This window comes from Marmota marmota, unplaced genomic scaffold (assembly GCF_001458135.2).
Source record: "Marmota marmota marmota unplaced genomic scaffold, marMar, whole genome shotgun sequence".
Taxonomy (NCBI): Eukaryota; Metazoa; Chordata; class Mammalia; order Rodentia; family Sciuridae; genus Marmota; species Marmota marmota.
The window spans coordinates 88,796-103,451 of NW_026000021.1; the positions used below are offsets into that span (position 1 = coordinate 88,796).

Below are 14,656 nucleotides of genomic sequence, written 5' to 3' on the forward strand. Positions count from 1 at the left end.
GGACCCTGTCCACACCCTGGCCCTGAGCCACCCCCTGCTCTGCAAGCAGCATACACTCATACACTAATGACCCCACCCCACTCACACCCCAGCCTCCCCTGGCAGACCCCAGCAACATGCCCAGCCCCAGCAGGGAACTCGTCTTCTGCTCCTGCACCCCATTGAAAGCCCCACAACTGGGCTGGGGAGCTCCCAGGGCCTCTGCCCACAGAACAGCGCTCTGATTCTGCTAGATGACCTACGAAGGCCTGCTCTCTCCGGCCCGCGGAAGTGCCTGTGGCGTGGGGCAACTGTGACCTCTCCGACACGCACCCTGCCCACTCTCCTTCCCAGGAGGGCTAGGCACTGCGTGATTCTCAAGGCAAGATGACCTGCAAGTCCCCTTGGGGGATCCCAGCAGGGTCTCCCACAGGGCCTGGCAGAGGGCCTGGCAGGCGGATCCAGGGCCAGGTCACCGTGCCAGAGCTGCCCAAATCCTCTGGATTCCAGGCCCCCTCCTGGGGTGGCGGTGCAGATCCTGGCAGTGGGATCCTGTCACAGGTGGCAGGCATTAAGCTCTGACAAACAATAGCCCCTCCTAATGCTGTCCCCCAACCTGGGACGGGCCGCAGGGAGCCCCCTATGTGTCCCACTCGGAGCCAGGCCAAGAGGCCAGGAGAGGAAATGCAAACCAAGAACACCTTGGGTCCCTGAGGCTGGTCCCTTCATCTGCCTAACTGGGACATGAAGTGAGGGGAGGTAGTGTGGGTGTTGTCCGCCCCCACTCGCTCCCCCAGCCCCAGGGCCCCATCAACTCAGACCTTGGGCACCATCAAGTCTCTAAGGGTCAGGGTATGCGTGAGGGTCAGTCTGGGATAAAACTGGCGTGATGGATGGTCAGGCATTGCCCAGCGGGGAGGGAAGGGACACTTGAGGTGGGGAGAGCAAGCAGCCTCTGGTTCCGCCCATGTCACTGGTTCCAAGTGGGGCTGCATGAGAATAAGGGCTAATGGCCTAGAAGCCACATCGCTGGGAGGGTGGGAACGATGACTTGAAGCCCAGCAGAGGGACTCCAGCCAGAGACCCAGGCCTGGGGCAGTGGGCTGCCTGTGTGCTGGGTCTGGCAGTGCAGGCTGCCGGGGCCAACTCCCAGGAGACACGGCACCCCTGGTGCAGGCCCACTGCAGAGAGGAAGGGAAAGATTGGGAACCAGGAAGACAGGAGAGGGAGAAAAGGACAAGGGAAGGTGGCCCCAGGAGGCACCAGAAGTTGTATAGCCCCACTGGAGGAACACCTAACCTGGGATAGGCCTGCTGTCCCCCTGCCTGCTCCTCTCAGCCACAGTGCCCCAGATGGGCCACACCCCACAGGTACACACGCCCATGTGGAGCAGCAGTCACACAGGGACCAGGCCTGCCAGCCCACTGCCCTCGTGACTCTGGAGTCCCAACGCTTCCTGGGGAGACCGCTGGGCCCACAGAACCATCCTGGGCTCCCACAGGGGTTCAACAGCCATTAGCCAAGGCCCCTGTCCCTACATTCATGAAATCCTAGGGCAGCGCAAGGCAGGGCTGGACTGAGGGCCTGGGGTTGCCCCACAGAGCAGGGGCGTAACTAGGAGGTGAATTATTCCCCAAAGTGACCAAGCCACACCCATCATGATGACTTTTTTGTTTTTTGCCCAATGAACTATTAGAACATCTCTCGACCTTGGAGATTCACCTCTCAGGACAAGAGCCCAACAAAGCAGCAGCTCTCTTTGTAGGGCAGAGACTAGGAGACAGGGGCCTTAAGAATGTCCCCTGCTACCTAGTGGCCTCATGAATTTAGCTGTCTGGCCTCCCTCAGTTTCCCCATTGTTACCTTAAAGGGTAACAATTCCCACACATTCAAGTGTCCTGAGATTTTCTGGGGAAGACCCCAGATGACACAGACCCCAGGACAGAGCCCCTCTGGGCCTTCTCAGAGGAAGGCAAGGCCACAGGACTACCACCCCCACCCCCACCCCAGGGGAGCAGATAGGCAGCACCTGGCTCAAACTCCCAGGGCCCCTGTCCCAGTTGGGCCACCCTCAGGCAGGGCCTGAACTCTCTGAGGCCCAGATCCTAACCTTTAGAAAGTGAATATGTATGATGTGGGGGCCACGGGAACAGGAGTGAACGGGTCTCTCAGTCACCCCGTGGTGGTCACTACTACAGTTAGTAGCTGTCACTACTAACTCCGCCCCTTTCTACCAGTTCAAAACCCTGTAGGGCAGGACACTGGGCTCTTCCTGACCTTGTCTCAATTTCCCCTCCTATCCCAAGATGGGAAGGCCTTTCTGGGGGATCACTGCCTAGATTAGTACCTGGGGGTGAGCAGAGAGGTCACGGGGGCTTTGCCTTCCCCACTGTACCCTGCCTTCCAGGGATGGGTCCCCCCACTTTCAAATGGTAATAGATGCGGCCGTGGTGAAACATAATTAGTCTTGGGACTAGAAGGGTAAACAAATGCGTAATTCATGAATTTGCTAATTGTCCTTCATTTTGATCTTCTGCCATCTCTGCTAGCTTGAGTGACATACATCTCATGGCAAGGACTCAGAGAGTGCCGGGAGCGAGCCGCGGAGGCTGTTGGCATGGGAGCTGGACACCTGGTCTGACCCTCCTCCAGCTGCCCACCGCCTCAGACATCACACAAGGCAGGAAGCCCGTGGCACTCAAATGTTTATTTTCTGAAACTGTACACAAACGTAAAATACTTTAACAGCCAGTCTATGGGGGAGATTGTTTGGTTTTAAATTATTATGAAACAGAACCTAAGGGGAGCTTTTATTAAATAAACATAAAGATGAGGATTTAAGGGTACACACCTGCATTCTACCATTTTTTTACTCTAGCTTCTGGGTGTGTGAAGATAGAAAAGACACATCGAACTGAATAAACAAAATCCGTTTATACCCTGAAACGTTGGCAGGCCACTCAAGCGATTGTTCAGAACGTCCATCTCACAGAAGATGGCCTCACCGTCTAATAAAAATTAAAACTGATCTGTTGGCCTCTTTGGTTCCAAAATTATGTATAATACATTTAACTGTATTCATTTTTTTTTTTGCTGCTATAAAAATAACTTCTTTTTTTCAAATGGCAGTTTCTGACTAACCCATGCAACTAAATCAGTGCAAACATTAAAAGCAATCATTCGCTTAAAAAAGAAGCAAAGGATTTCATTTCAAGTATAAAAAATATAAAAAGAGTCATACGAGTCCAGTTTCGTCTAGTGTGGGTCAACCCTTTAAATTGCATAGTTCACGTGGCACTTGGACATCTAGAGGGAGAGCGACTTCAGCGCTCTCTCCCCCGGGGGCCACTTCTGGACACGCGCAGATCGGCAAGTGCTATATCATGTGCGTCAGGCAGGTCAGCAAGTGCTATGCGGGGCAGGTGGGCAGGCGGGTGAGTGGGCAGGTGCCATGTCCATGGCTGGCCCCGGTGGCCAGGGCCCACCCACACGGGCAACTTCTGCAAAGCAGTGAAAGCCTTCCCCATCTCTTCAAGGCCAGCAGAGTGGCTCCCTTCCCCCACCCTGTGCTGAGGGACCCCCACCAGCATTTCCAGAATGCCTCTTCCACCTCCCATTGCCTCCTCTGGGCTCATTCCTTGCCTAGTGGTCATTCCCAGCCCCCCCCCAACCAGTCCTAGAGGAATGTCCCCAGGGAAGGGCACCGATTGCAACTTTTCTTCTTCTCATTTTGAACAATTCCGTTTTTCGCATCAAAGGTCATACCTGATAGAAAAGTCTTTACAGTTCTACAACTGGCACAAAGGACCTGTCAACTGTTGGAGATCAGTTAAAGCATCGAATTAAGACCCCATCCTCTCCCACCCTCCCCATCACACACACACACACACACACACACACACACGTCATGTCAAGGACCCGAGTGACAAACAGTCGAATGGTCATCGCCCCTGCTCCTCAGTCTCTGACAGGCGGTGGACTTCCGGGGCCTCGTGCCCTCTACCAGGGCGTGGAGGGACAGTTTCCCCAGGTCTCGCAGCATGGAGGATGCCAGGTGGGGAGAAAGGGGCTGCTGCAGCAGATCAGGCCTGGTACAGCCCAGGGGGACACACAGCCTGCCGCACAGCTCCATGGCACTCTCTCTCTTCCTCTCTCTCTCTCTCTCTCTGTCTCTGTCTTTGTGCTTTTATGTGTGCTCAGAAGGCGCGATTCAGAGTGGCCCGGCCAGCTGGTGGGAATGGTGGCTGCTCACCCCATTCTCTTCGATTGACAGGCATTGGTAGCTAAGCTGCCATTTGTCACCGCATCCATTTGCTGGTATCCTGGAGGCTGCTGTGTGGGTGGCAGGATGCGTCTGGCTGTGCGTGTCTACGTGTGCATTTGAAAGTCTCTCCTGTCAGCTGGGGCTCTCCCTCTGGCTTTGACCAGTTGCTGTATGGAGTCGTAGGCAATTCCCTCAGGCTTCACCCTGGCCCTCTCCCTGCAGCCCACGGAATGACCGCGCTCAGCCCACCGGGCACCTCCTGTTCCCGCAGGGGCTGGAAGAAGCCCACCGGGGACTGTCGTCCACACCCCACTGCCGCTGTGCCCCTGCCCTCCGCCATCAGGCGCAGCCACACTCCTCCACGATCATGTTGGGCACGTCCCGCTTGACGATGTTGTACTCGTCATCGAAGTAGAGCATGGACATGGAGCTCAGCTTGGTGGGGATGCAGCAGGAGTTCACAGGGCCGGGGTTCAGGCCCCGCATGCGGTACTGGTTCACCACGGCCGTGTGGAAGGAGGAGGCGGAGCCGGGGACCCCGGCCAGGTAGGCCGGGCAGCTGCCCTCGCAGTAGTTCCCGTAGTAGCCAGTGGGCGCGATGATCCAGTCATTCCAGCCGATGAGCCGGAAGTCGATGAAGAACTGTTGCCTGCAACAGAGGTTGGTCCGGCCATCGCACTCCAGGCCCCGCTTCCGGATGCGATGCCTGTTGTCACCCAGCCGAGCCTGCACCACGACGAAGGGCCGGTGTGACTCTTCACCGGGGTCCACGAACACTGGCACTACGGCCAGCTCCTGGCAGCTGTCACACTGCACATCCAGGTTGAGTCGTCGCTCACCGCGCTCGAACAGGGCTTGGATGGCCTCCGTGAGCGGGAAGGTGTGCCAGCCACTGCGCTTGAGGTCCACCTTCTTCTCCACCACATTCCACCTGTCGCCGTGGCCCTGCTCCTGGAAGTACACCTTGACCCGCACCTTCCGCCGACTGCCCTTCTCCAGCACGTAAGGCAGAAGTTTCAGGTAAAGCCACAGGCTGGCCTGCACCACGAACAGGTTCTGGTTGCCTTCGTTGGAAACGAAGAAGTACAAGCGAACCCGGGAGGAGGCGAGGCCATCTGCAGAGAAAGGGGAGAACAGGCCAAGTGAGCTCAAGGAGAACAGGAGGCATCAGGAGAAATGGACTCCGCTGCCTCATGCTGGAATGCACACTTGCCACACAGCTGGAAAACGTTACTGACCAGAAATACCGATCCCAGAGCCCGGGCCTCTGCCTGTAACCTGGGAGAGGCAGAAAGAATCATTTCCCATTGAGAAACCTGGGCCAGGTTGGAGCTGGAGGGTCCGGGCTTCTAAGATCCGGCCTCACCTCTCCCAGGCCAGGACTCCCTGGAGACGGCCTGTCAGGCCTCAAAGCTCAACAGAGGAACTTGTCAGGAGGCCAAGATCTTAACAAGTTGTTATGGGTATCTGTGAAATCTGAAAAACAAAACCAGGATCGCAGGGAGGATTTTGGGGTGGGTTATTCTAAGTAGGTTTTTTTTTTTTTCTGGTTAACTTAGGGCATTGCAAAATCAAAGCTGAGCCACCTACCGCCTCTTTCCAGTGTTTACCTAAGTGTGATCTGATCCAACCCCCAGTGAAACCTCCACAGCAAACAAGCAAGCTCTGCTCAGATCCGACACAGGAACATGTGGCTTTGCAAGCTGCAAAGTGCAGCCCTTGATTCCAAGTAGTTCCAAGGGATAGGACATTCAGCCTTGAAACTTGGAAGTCCAATCCTCTAACAAGACCCTGGTGCCCTGTTCATGAACGTTCAAAACCTCCAGGGAAAGCAGAGGCTGGTTGGTTAATCTCTCAATAATTCAGCTCAACAAGAAGAGTGGCCATGCCAGCCAGGAGATGACTCTCCTCTCATCCTACATTTGGGTGACCCTTCCCTTTGACAATCTCTACTTTTTCTCTTTCTTTATTTTTTTTCTTTCGTTCTTTCTTTCTTTTTTCCAGGAACCAGGCAACTCCGTGGACACAGTTAGTTTTATGAAACCTCCTACCATGCCCCCCCCCAGACCCCCTTCTCTGGCCTTGCCCAGCTCTTCTAATAACACTGACATCTGACTTTGAAATGGGGGAGGCTACAGCCTTAAAAGCTGCCTGTGACCTGAATCTGTTATTTATAAGTCAAAGAGCTGGCTCCGTGAAACCAGAAATATAACAGCCCCCGCTGTCATTTTGTGCCACCGGGACCAAAAGGCCTCCTCGACCTTCCAGAGTCACATTTCTACCCTGGGCCCCAAAGCACCTTTTAATCCAAACCCTCTAATTGCATGAGCTTCCCCTGACTCGGGCGGACAGCTAAAACGGCAATGCATTTCTTTCTAAGCACAAACCAGCCCTGATTGTCTCTGCTTTTCTCCACACCCGGCCATGCAAAACTTTTCATCCCTTTTCATCCCCAGGCGGCATCAGCACGGTCTGACTGCTGCCTGGGGGAGCGTGGGGGGGCATTTGCAGCCATGGGCACCACCGACCCCCCTCCTCCCAGGCTCCCTGCTTGTCCCCTGTCCCTGCCTACACCGGTGTTTCCCCCCTGAGACCTTCTCTGCAGTCCTCTGTACACAAATGGGGCCGAGCTCCAGGCACAAAAGCCAGCCTGGCTCATTCAAGTCCTGAAAAGGACAGCGGAGCCGAAAGCACTTGCAGCATTTCAGCGCAGGCACGTTTTCCTCCTTCTTTTAAACTTCCCAAAGATTTTTCTCTCCCTGATTTTTAAATTTAGACAGAGGTAGAGCTCTACAATCAGGTGCTGGGGGAGGGGGAATTCCAGAAAGGAGTCCTACCCTTTGTTAACTAGAAACTCTGCAGCTCGGACCAGAGAGCTGTCGCTGCTGCCAGGCAAGCCAAAGGCACGGGGCTGTCCCCGCATCTTTCTGTGTAAATGATGGACCTGTTGAGAAGCCTGCCTTCCGCCCCATCCTGGTGCCCACACAATCGGAAGAGAGGTTGCCTAGCTCTCCCCAGCGAGGCTTCAGCAATCCTGGCAAGCCCACGCCGCCCAGCGATGGAAGCGGCCCCGGGGGCCTCTCACGCAGGCACACACACACACACACACACACATGCACTCACACACACACACACACACACACACTCTCCTCCGGCCCACGTATATCAACAAGCACACACATCTCCATCCACACTGCTAAGCCTACACTCTGATCGTGGGAAACAAAAACATTAAGCAATCTCCAAGCAAGTGCCCACAGAGCCAGGGCCGCGCGCATCTGCCGGGAGGGGGACGCGCGCCCAAAGGCGCTGAGGCCCGATTCCCAAGAGCAGGGGTGAAGGGCCGGGCTCTCAGCTGCGTGAGCGGGGGGACCAAGAAGGGGTCTACAACCTGGGGGAAGAGAAGGCCTTAGCTGGAGAGAGGTTTTGGCAGAGTTGGACTCAAGGACCTGGCATTCACTTTCCTACCACTGCTGCGGCCAAACGTCACCATCCTACATCACGCCTCTCCAGAACAACTTGGTGTCAGCATGGCAGGAGCTGTAGGCCTGGCTCATGGTGGCTTCCTGCCCAGGGGACAGGAGATGGACAAGGTGAGCCTGGAGCCAAGTTCAAAGAAGGATCCCACAGAGGCGGGCCCTAAGGTATAAGGGGCCAAGATGGCCCTTTTAAAAGCTCAGACACCAACATGGAGCCCTGCAGAACACCTCAAGATACCTCATGCTTTTGAGGTCACAGAACCAGGTCCTTGATGAGCAAGTGGGAGGGTTATTTTGATGAAACAGCTCCATGTGTCTCACCAACACAGCTGGACAGCACCCACCAGCCACAGAGGGCCCCAGTGGCTGTATTCACCTTAGGTCTGGCAACTCGGGATCTCCTACATCATTGTGTCGAGCTGCCCAATGCCCAGTGTGTGACTTAGTGCCTTGATTCATCACACAGGACACATGGAAAACTGAAGGGCCACCTGTGGTTTGGCCAACACCCTGAAGGTCAGCCATAGGCCTGGGACTCCATCAGAGACCCACAGCAGGCCACCACCTGTGTGCTCCTGTCCCTCCCCAGGGACAGGGACATCTGGCCACACAGCCCATCCCTCCTTTGACACCTCTATTCAGTGGCCCAACAGGCTTGCACTCAGAAGCGTCTTGTGAGGCTTTTCATCCACAATGTCACTTTCGGATTTCCTCAGCTCCTGACACCCTGGAGACCACTGACTGTTATCGAGAAACACAAATCACTGTGTCCTGGCCCCATTCTCAGTGAGACCATGGAACCTGAAAGAAACCAACTTGAGAGGACCTCCTCCTCTGCATCACCTAGCAGGGCTGTGGGTGGGGCTCCTGGAGGCTGCTCGAGAGTAGGATTTAACATGTTTTGAACACTCAGGAAATATTTGACAGCAGGCCCCTGGGCATGGCTGTCCAAGTAGTGTATTTTCTAGAAAAAAAAAAAGAAATAAGTGCTAAATACAGCAGTTGGTTAGTGGCCCACTTCAAATTGCTAATCACAAACCGATCCTAGTGCAGAGTTCCTTCCCATTCATTCAGTGAGCGCAAGGAGCTCGCGTAAGTGGCTGGGGATGTGATATGGCAGACGTGGAAGGCTTCTTCTCCCATAACCCTCTCTGTCTGCCAGGAAAAACAAAACGTGGACATGTGTGGATCAGGGAGAGGCTGAGATGAAGCCGGGGACACCTTAACCTGCCAGCCAGGGGGAGTCTTGCGGAGGCAGAGTTTGAGCAGGAAGGTGGTCATGGGTGGGGTCCACGTGAAGAACCACCAAGGATCCAGGGTGAGTCCAGTTAGCTAGGCCAGGGGAGGGGCAGGGGGCCCTCATAGGCCCAGAAAGAGGAAGTGAGGCCAAGAGAGTGTGTGTGCCCTCACAGGAGTGTTCTGGGAGGGCACTGACAGCATTGGAGTGACTGAGACACTGGAATGGGGGAGGAGACATGGGCCAGAAGAAAGGTGGTAGCACTAGGGACCAAAAAGGAGAACATGGAGGGACTGGACTCCTTCCTTGCGCCAGGACCCCAGGACTAGGCAGCCCTGAGATGCAGGAGGGCTGAGCCAGATGAGCTGAAGAGCCCCCACTCCACCATTTCCACAATAGGAATTTATGTTCCTATAGATATTACCCACAGGCCCATGTGTGGCCAAGAACCCCATGAGCTGGTTATTTTATATTGAACAAGGGAAAGAGAGAGCATTTCTAAGTTTTAATTTTAATTTTAATTTAATTTAATTTTATTTTATTTCATTTTTGTTTTTGCTTTGGTTCTCCAAACCCAACTGTGTCCACTTTGGAAACCCTGGGTTCCAATTACCAAACTCCCCTTAAATGGCATTCCTTGAGCCATCCCTGTTCTGAGCTTCAAAGCTGACCTTTGAAATCTACTCCTTGGAGGACAAAACATTAACTGTCCAATGAGGAACCTGCTCCCCCCCCCAAAAAAAAAAGAGGGGAAGGAGATTAAGAAAGAAAAAAAAAGGCACAATTGATCCCAAATAGCACTGTTGTGGGGTACCAGCTATTAAACACCAGGGTGCTCAACCACTGAACCACATCCCCGGCCCTTTTTATATTTTATTCAGAGACAGGGTCTTGCTGAGTAGCTTAGGGCCTTGCTAAGTTGCTGAAGCTGGATTTGAACTCTCGATCCTCCTGCCTAAGCCTCCCAAGCCACTGGGATTTCAGGCCTGTGCTACTGCACCTGGCTCCAAATAGCATTTCTTATGTTCTTACAGGTCATAGAGCCAACACAGAAATCAAGGAAATTGTGCTTGTATACAGACAGACAAGAGAGATCATCACTTTTTAAACAAAATCAATAAATCCAGCCCATTTATGTCTATGATAGCTGAGGACCTCCGTGGCCAGACTGGCAGCTACACAATGACACTCCCCATCGATCTAACACAACCCTCAAGAATCTCAAAAAGGGACCCCTCATGCTGTTGGGCTTCACACCATTTATGCCCCTCCTGATGAAAGGCCCTGATGGAATTTTTGCAGTTGGTAAATCTCAATCCTGACATTGAAAGGCACGCTGCCGGGGAGCCCGTGCGGTCGCAGAAGAAATGGCACCAGAGGCATCGCCCACTTCGTCTCTCCCAGCTCAGCCTCCTGGTTGGCCCCTACAGCTGTGTTAGTTTCAGGACCTCTCAGCTCTGAGCCCTTTCCCTGGGCTCACGGTGGGCAGGTGCCTTGGTTCACACTACACTCCCCCCCCCCCGGCCTCTTCTTTCCCATCCCAGGGTCCTTGGTTCAGGTGCTGATTCAAAACAGGAGACCTTTGTCACTGAGTCAGTGTTTGGGCAATCCGAGTTTTCAGTGCTTCCCTTTCCCATACACAAGATTATGGGTTGAGATGCTAGAGACAGGGAAAAAATATATGAATGAAAAGAGAAGGAGAGACCAGGTGGAGGGAGGAAGGAAGGAGATCAGATAGACAAATAGAGAACGAGCATATTTCGGATGAAGAAGTACAAAACGTGAAGCTTCCATTTGACCTTCATCTTTCCTAGTGTGTCAGTGCTTCTCATAGCCCTAAAACTTTCCCCTGATTCAGAAATAATAGCATAGAGCGAGGAACTTAATTAAAACTTAAAAGAATCAGCAGCTGAGGCTTTGGATCTCATCAGGACACAGATGCTGGTCCACTCCTCAGTTGATGCTGCTGGCTATTGGGAGTGGAAGAGGGCAGCCCGGGCACTATGACACCAGTCCCTTCAGGACATTGTCTCTGTAAATAAGGGAGTCACACAGCCACTCATCTGTGCTCATCGAACCACGAGTCCTTCAGTAGTTAACTCTAGGCACGCTCACGTGTTGCAGGGAGCAGGTTTGGGCTCAGAGCCCCTCAGCCTGTTCCGGCTCTTCCTGACCCCTCTGCCTGTTGCCCCCAAATTGCTTTTTAATTTGTTATCCACCTGCACTGAGGGCCTGGTAGGAACTGCGCTGGTCCAGGCAGTGATGGGCTATGGCACTGACCTGCCTTAAGACCAAGTGTCAGGAAGGGTCAGGCACCTTGGTGGAGCGTGCACACAAAGCTGAGGAGCCAGAGAGCCCCTGGCACTGCGGGGTCAGGGAGGGTGGAGGGAAGAGGCGAGCTTGGGGGAGCCTCCTGGGGCCGATGCTGAGGGTTGGAGCGACCCTGGAGGACGCAGGGCCCAGCCGGTCAGGGTCGGGAGGGGTGTCTGGCTGGGCCTCCCAGACAGCCAGCTCCCAAAGCCTGGAGTAGGGTCGTGGTGACTTGGCAGGCTGGCCCAGCAGGCNCCCCCCCCCCCCGCCTTGGCAAACCATGGCTCTCAGTCAAAGCCGGGTTTCAGTCGGGGCTCAGCCACTGCCAGCTTTGTAGCAGTGCTCTTGGATAGAGTCCTCACCTTCTCCAGTCTCTGTGTCCTCCTCTGTAAAGGGGGTACAGAGACACCTTATTATCACTGGCTGATTGGGAGGCCTAAACGAGGTGACGGGGCCAAGCTCCTGGCAGAACTGACGGTTCCAGGGAGCTGTTCTCTGGCTGCCAAAGAAACACTGTCAGTGGAAATCTGACTCCAGATCCTGTCCAGATCCCCGAGTGCCATCCATTCCTTTTGTCCCTTCTCAAGCCCCCACCTGTGTCTGGGGCTACACATCAATACCCACAGGGCACAGAGTTTGGAGTCAGGGACCCCTATCCACGCTGGCCTCACCTGGCAGCAGGCAGGACTGTGAGGAAGAAGTAGGATGGGAGGTCATCTGGCTTTCTTCCGAAATGGAGGTATGACCTGGGCAGAGCGTGGCACCCAGCTGGGGTCCCCGCAGCCCCCCATCATGAATCTTTGGGCCGGCCGTGCACTGTGTAGCTTGGCCAGAACCGCAGGCCAGCTGAGGCCCCTAAAGTCTGGAAGTGGAGCGCCCCCTCCCTCCCAATCAGAGGAACCTACCGAAAAAGTCCCAGAGCCAAAACTAGGGCGGGTCTGAGTTTACCAACTTGAAGTCAGAAGCAGGTGCCCAGCTAGAGCACTGAGAAGGCAGCCCTCCTGCCTGCTTAGAACCTTCTCAAGAATCCCGTTCTCTGCTGCTTCCATCCAGACTCCGTGGCTTGCCCTGTCTAGAGCCTGTGATCCATGGGCAGGAAGGAGGCACTCTACCTCCCAGGCAACCTGGGCCAGCACATCCTGCAAGGTCATCCTGCGGAACCAGGCAGCACCCCTCTTGGTGGATTTGCTTGCATCTTCTCATGGGCAAGTGCACTCTGACTTCAGGCTTTCTCCATCACCTGAGCCTCTGACTACTTGGCAAACTCATTCTCAGTCTTTAGGACCCAGCCCAATCTCTCTTCCTTGGCAAAGCTCTCCCTGACTCTCTTGTGCCCTGGATGGTACTTGTGTGATGAGGGCCCTGTGCCCGTGCTTGGCTGTTATCTCCTTACCTGTCTATCTCCAGCCCAGGAACCAGGACTCATGGGCCCTGTCTAGGGTTAGACCTGACATGATCAGGGAGCTTATTGAAAGAACGATTGATTGAATGAATGAGGGAGGTCATTAAGCCAGTGAAGGATTTAACACCACCAACCCCCCACCCCCACCCCCAGCACAAGTCCTGGAAGAAGCATTCTTGATCTGCCCAGCTTCAACCCTTCCTATTGCCAGCCTCACCTGGTCTGGACAGGAAAGAAGGGTGGGCAAGGGCTCCCCACCTTCAGAAAGGTGCAGCATACTGTCTGTTAACCTGGCACCTAGGAAAGGCAAAAGCGACTGTGTCCTTACCGGTGGGAGGAGGGAAGAGGAGGGGGGGTCCACACTTTGCTCCCCTGGTGGAGGAGCGTCAGCCCTGCTGCCAGTCATCTGCTGGGAGGGAACTGGGTCAAGCGGTAGTCAGAAACCATCTGCTCGAGAAGCTGGGATTATCCCGCCCTCTGCTGATCCCCCAGCCCACAGGAGCCAAGGGTGTAAATTGAGTCCTTCCAGATCACCTTGTACTTTTTTTTTGGAGGGAGGGACTCTTCATCCCCTCCTGAGGGGCAAGGACCTGTTCCTGTTGGTTCAAAGTCTCATTTAGCATTGGGCTCAATTCTTGTGTTGGTGACCTCAGCCTTCTATCTTGGCCAGGGATGTGACTGCACCTGTCAGTTTTGAATACAATAATGCACAACGATGCCGTAGCCAACGCCCTGCACGCAGGCTGCAGGACCAGGCCGCCCCCACGCAGGATGCTGGCTCCCTGCCGCCATCAGGGACCTCGGGCCCAATGGAGAAGGCAGGAAGGAAATATGGTGACACTATAGAGTCAGGCATACAGAAAATGGAAGAGGTATCTTCCATCAAGCTCAGAGCACTTTGTTCTCACACCAGTTTCTGTTTGTTTGCATAACCCATCGCTAAGTGTCAATTTGTGGCTGGTGAAAATTTCCAAAGTAACAAGGGCACACCATAAAAGCAAGACTGAAGTCTCATTTGCAAAAAGGATTAAGAACCCAGGTGCAGTACTTGACCACACAGCTCCTGCAGGGTATGGGGGAAGAGAAGGCCTTAGCTGGAGAGAGGTTTTGGCAGAGTTGGACTCAAGGACCTGGCATTCACTTTCCTACCACTGCTGCGGCCAAACGTCACCATCCTACATCACGCCTCTCCAGAACAACTTGGTGTCAGCATGGCAGGAGCTGTAGGCCTGGCTCATGGTGGCTTCCTGCCCAGGGGACAGGAGATGGACAAGGTGAGCCTGGAGCCAAGTTCAAAGAAGGATCCCACAGAGGCGGGCCCTAAGGTATAAGGGGCCAAGATGGCCCTTTTAAAAGCTCAGACACCAACATGGAGCCCTGCAGAACACCTCAAGATACCTCATGCTTTTGAGGTCACAGAACCAGGTCCTTGATGAGCAAGTGGGAGGGTTATTTTGATGAAACAGCTCCATGTGTCTCACCAACACAGCTGGACAGCACCCACCAGCCACAGAGGGCCCCAGTGGCTGTATTCACCTTAGGTCTGGCAACTCGGGATCTCCTACATCATTGTGTCGAGCTGCCCAATGCCCAGTGTGTGACTTAGTGCCTTGATTCATCACACAGGACACATGGAAAACTGAAGGGCCACCTGTGGTTTGGCCAACACCCTGAAGGTCAGCCATAGGCCTGGGACTCCATCAGAGACCCACAGCAGGCCACCACCTGTGTGCTCCTGTCCCTCCCCAGGGACAGGGACATCTGGCCACACAGCCCATCCCTCCTTTGACACCTCTATTCAGTGGCCCAACAGGCTTGCACTCAGAAGCGTCTTGTGAGGCTTTTCATCCACAATGTCACTTTCGGATTTCCTCAGCTCCTGACACCCTGGAGACCACTGACTGTTATCGAGAAACACAAATCACTGTGTCCTGGCCCCATTCTCAGTGAGACCATGGAACCTGAAAGAAACCAACTTGAGAGGA

At 54.4% G+C, this 14,656-nt stretch overlaps 1 protein-coding gene across 1 annotated transcript in view; it reads right to left on the bottom strand.

The window, feature by feature from the left end:
* Positions 1-2,667: 2,667 nt before the first annotated feature.
* The window catches only part of Inhbb (inhibin subunit beta B), a 21,500-nt gene continuing 9,511 nt past the window's right edge, over positions 2,668-14,656 (bottom strand). The window contains exons 3-5 of the mRNA XM_015501677.2: positions 13,320-13,325; positions 12,663-12,666; positions 2,668-5,358 (exon numbers count right to left, since the gene is read on the bottom strand). Of these exons, the coding sequence (XP_015357163.2) occupies positions 4,583-5,358; positions 12,663-12,666; positions 13,320-13,325 (786 nt within the window). The 3' untranslated portion in view covers positions 2,668-4,582. The remainder of the gene's footprint in view (positions 5,359-12,662; positions 12,667-13,319; positions 13,326-14,656) is intronic.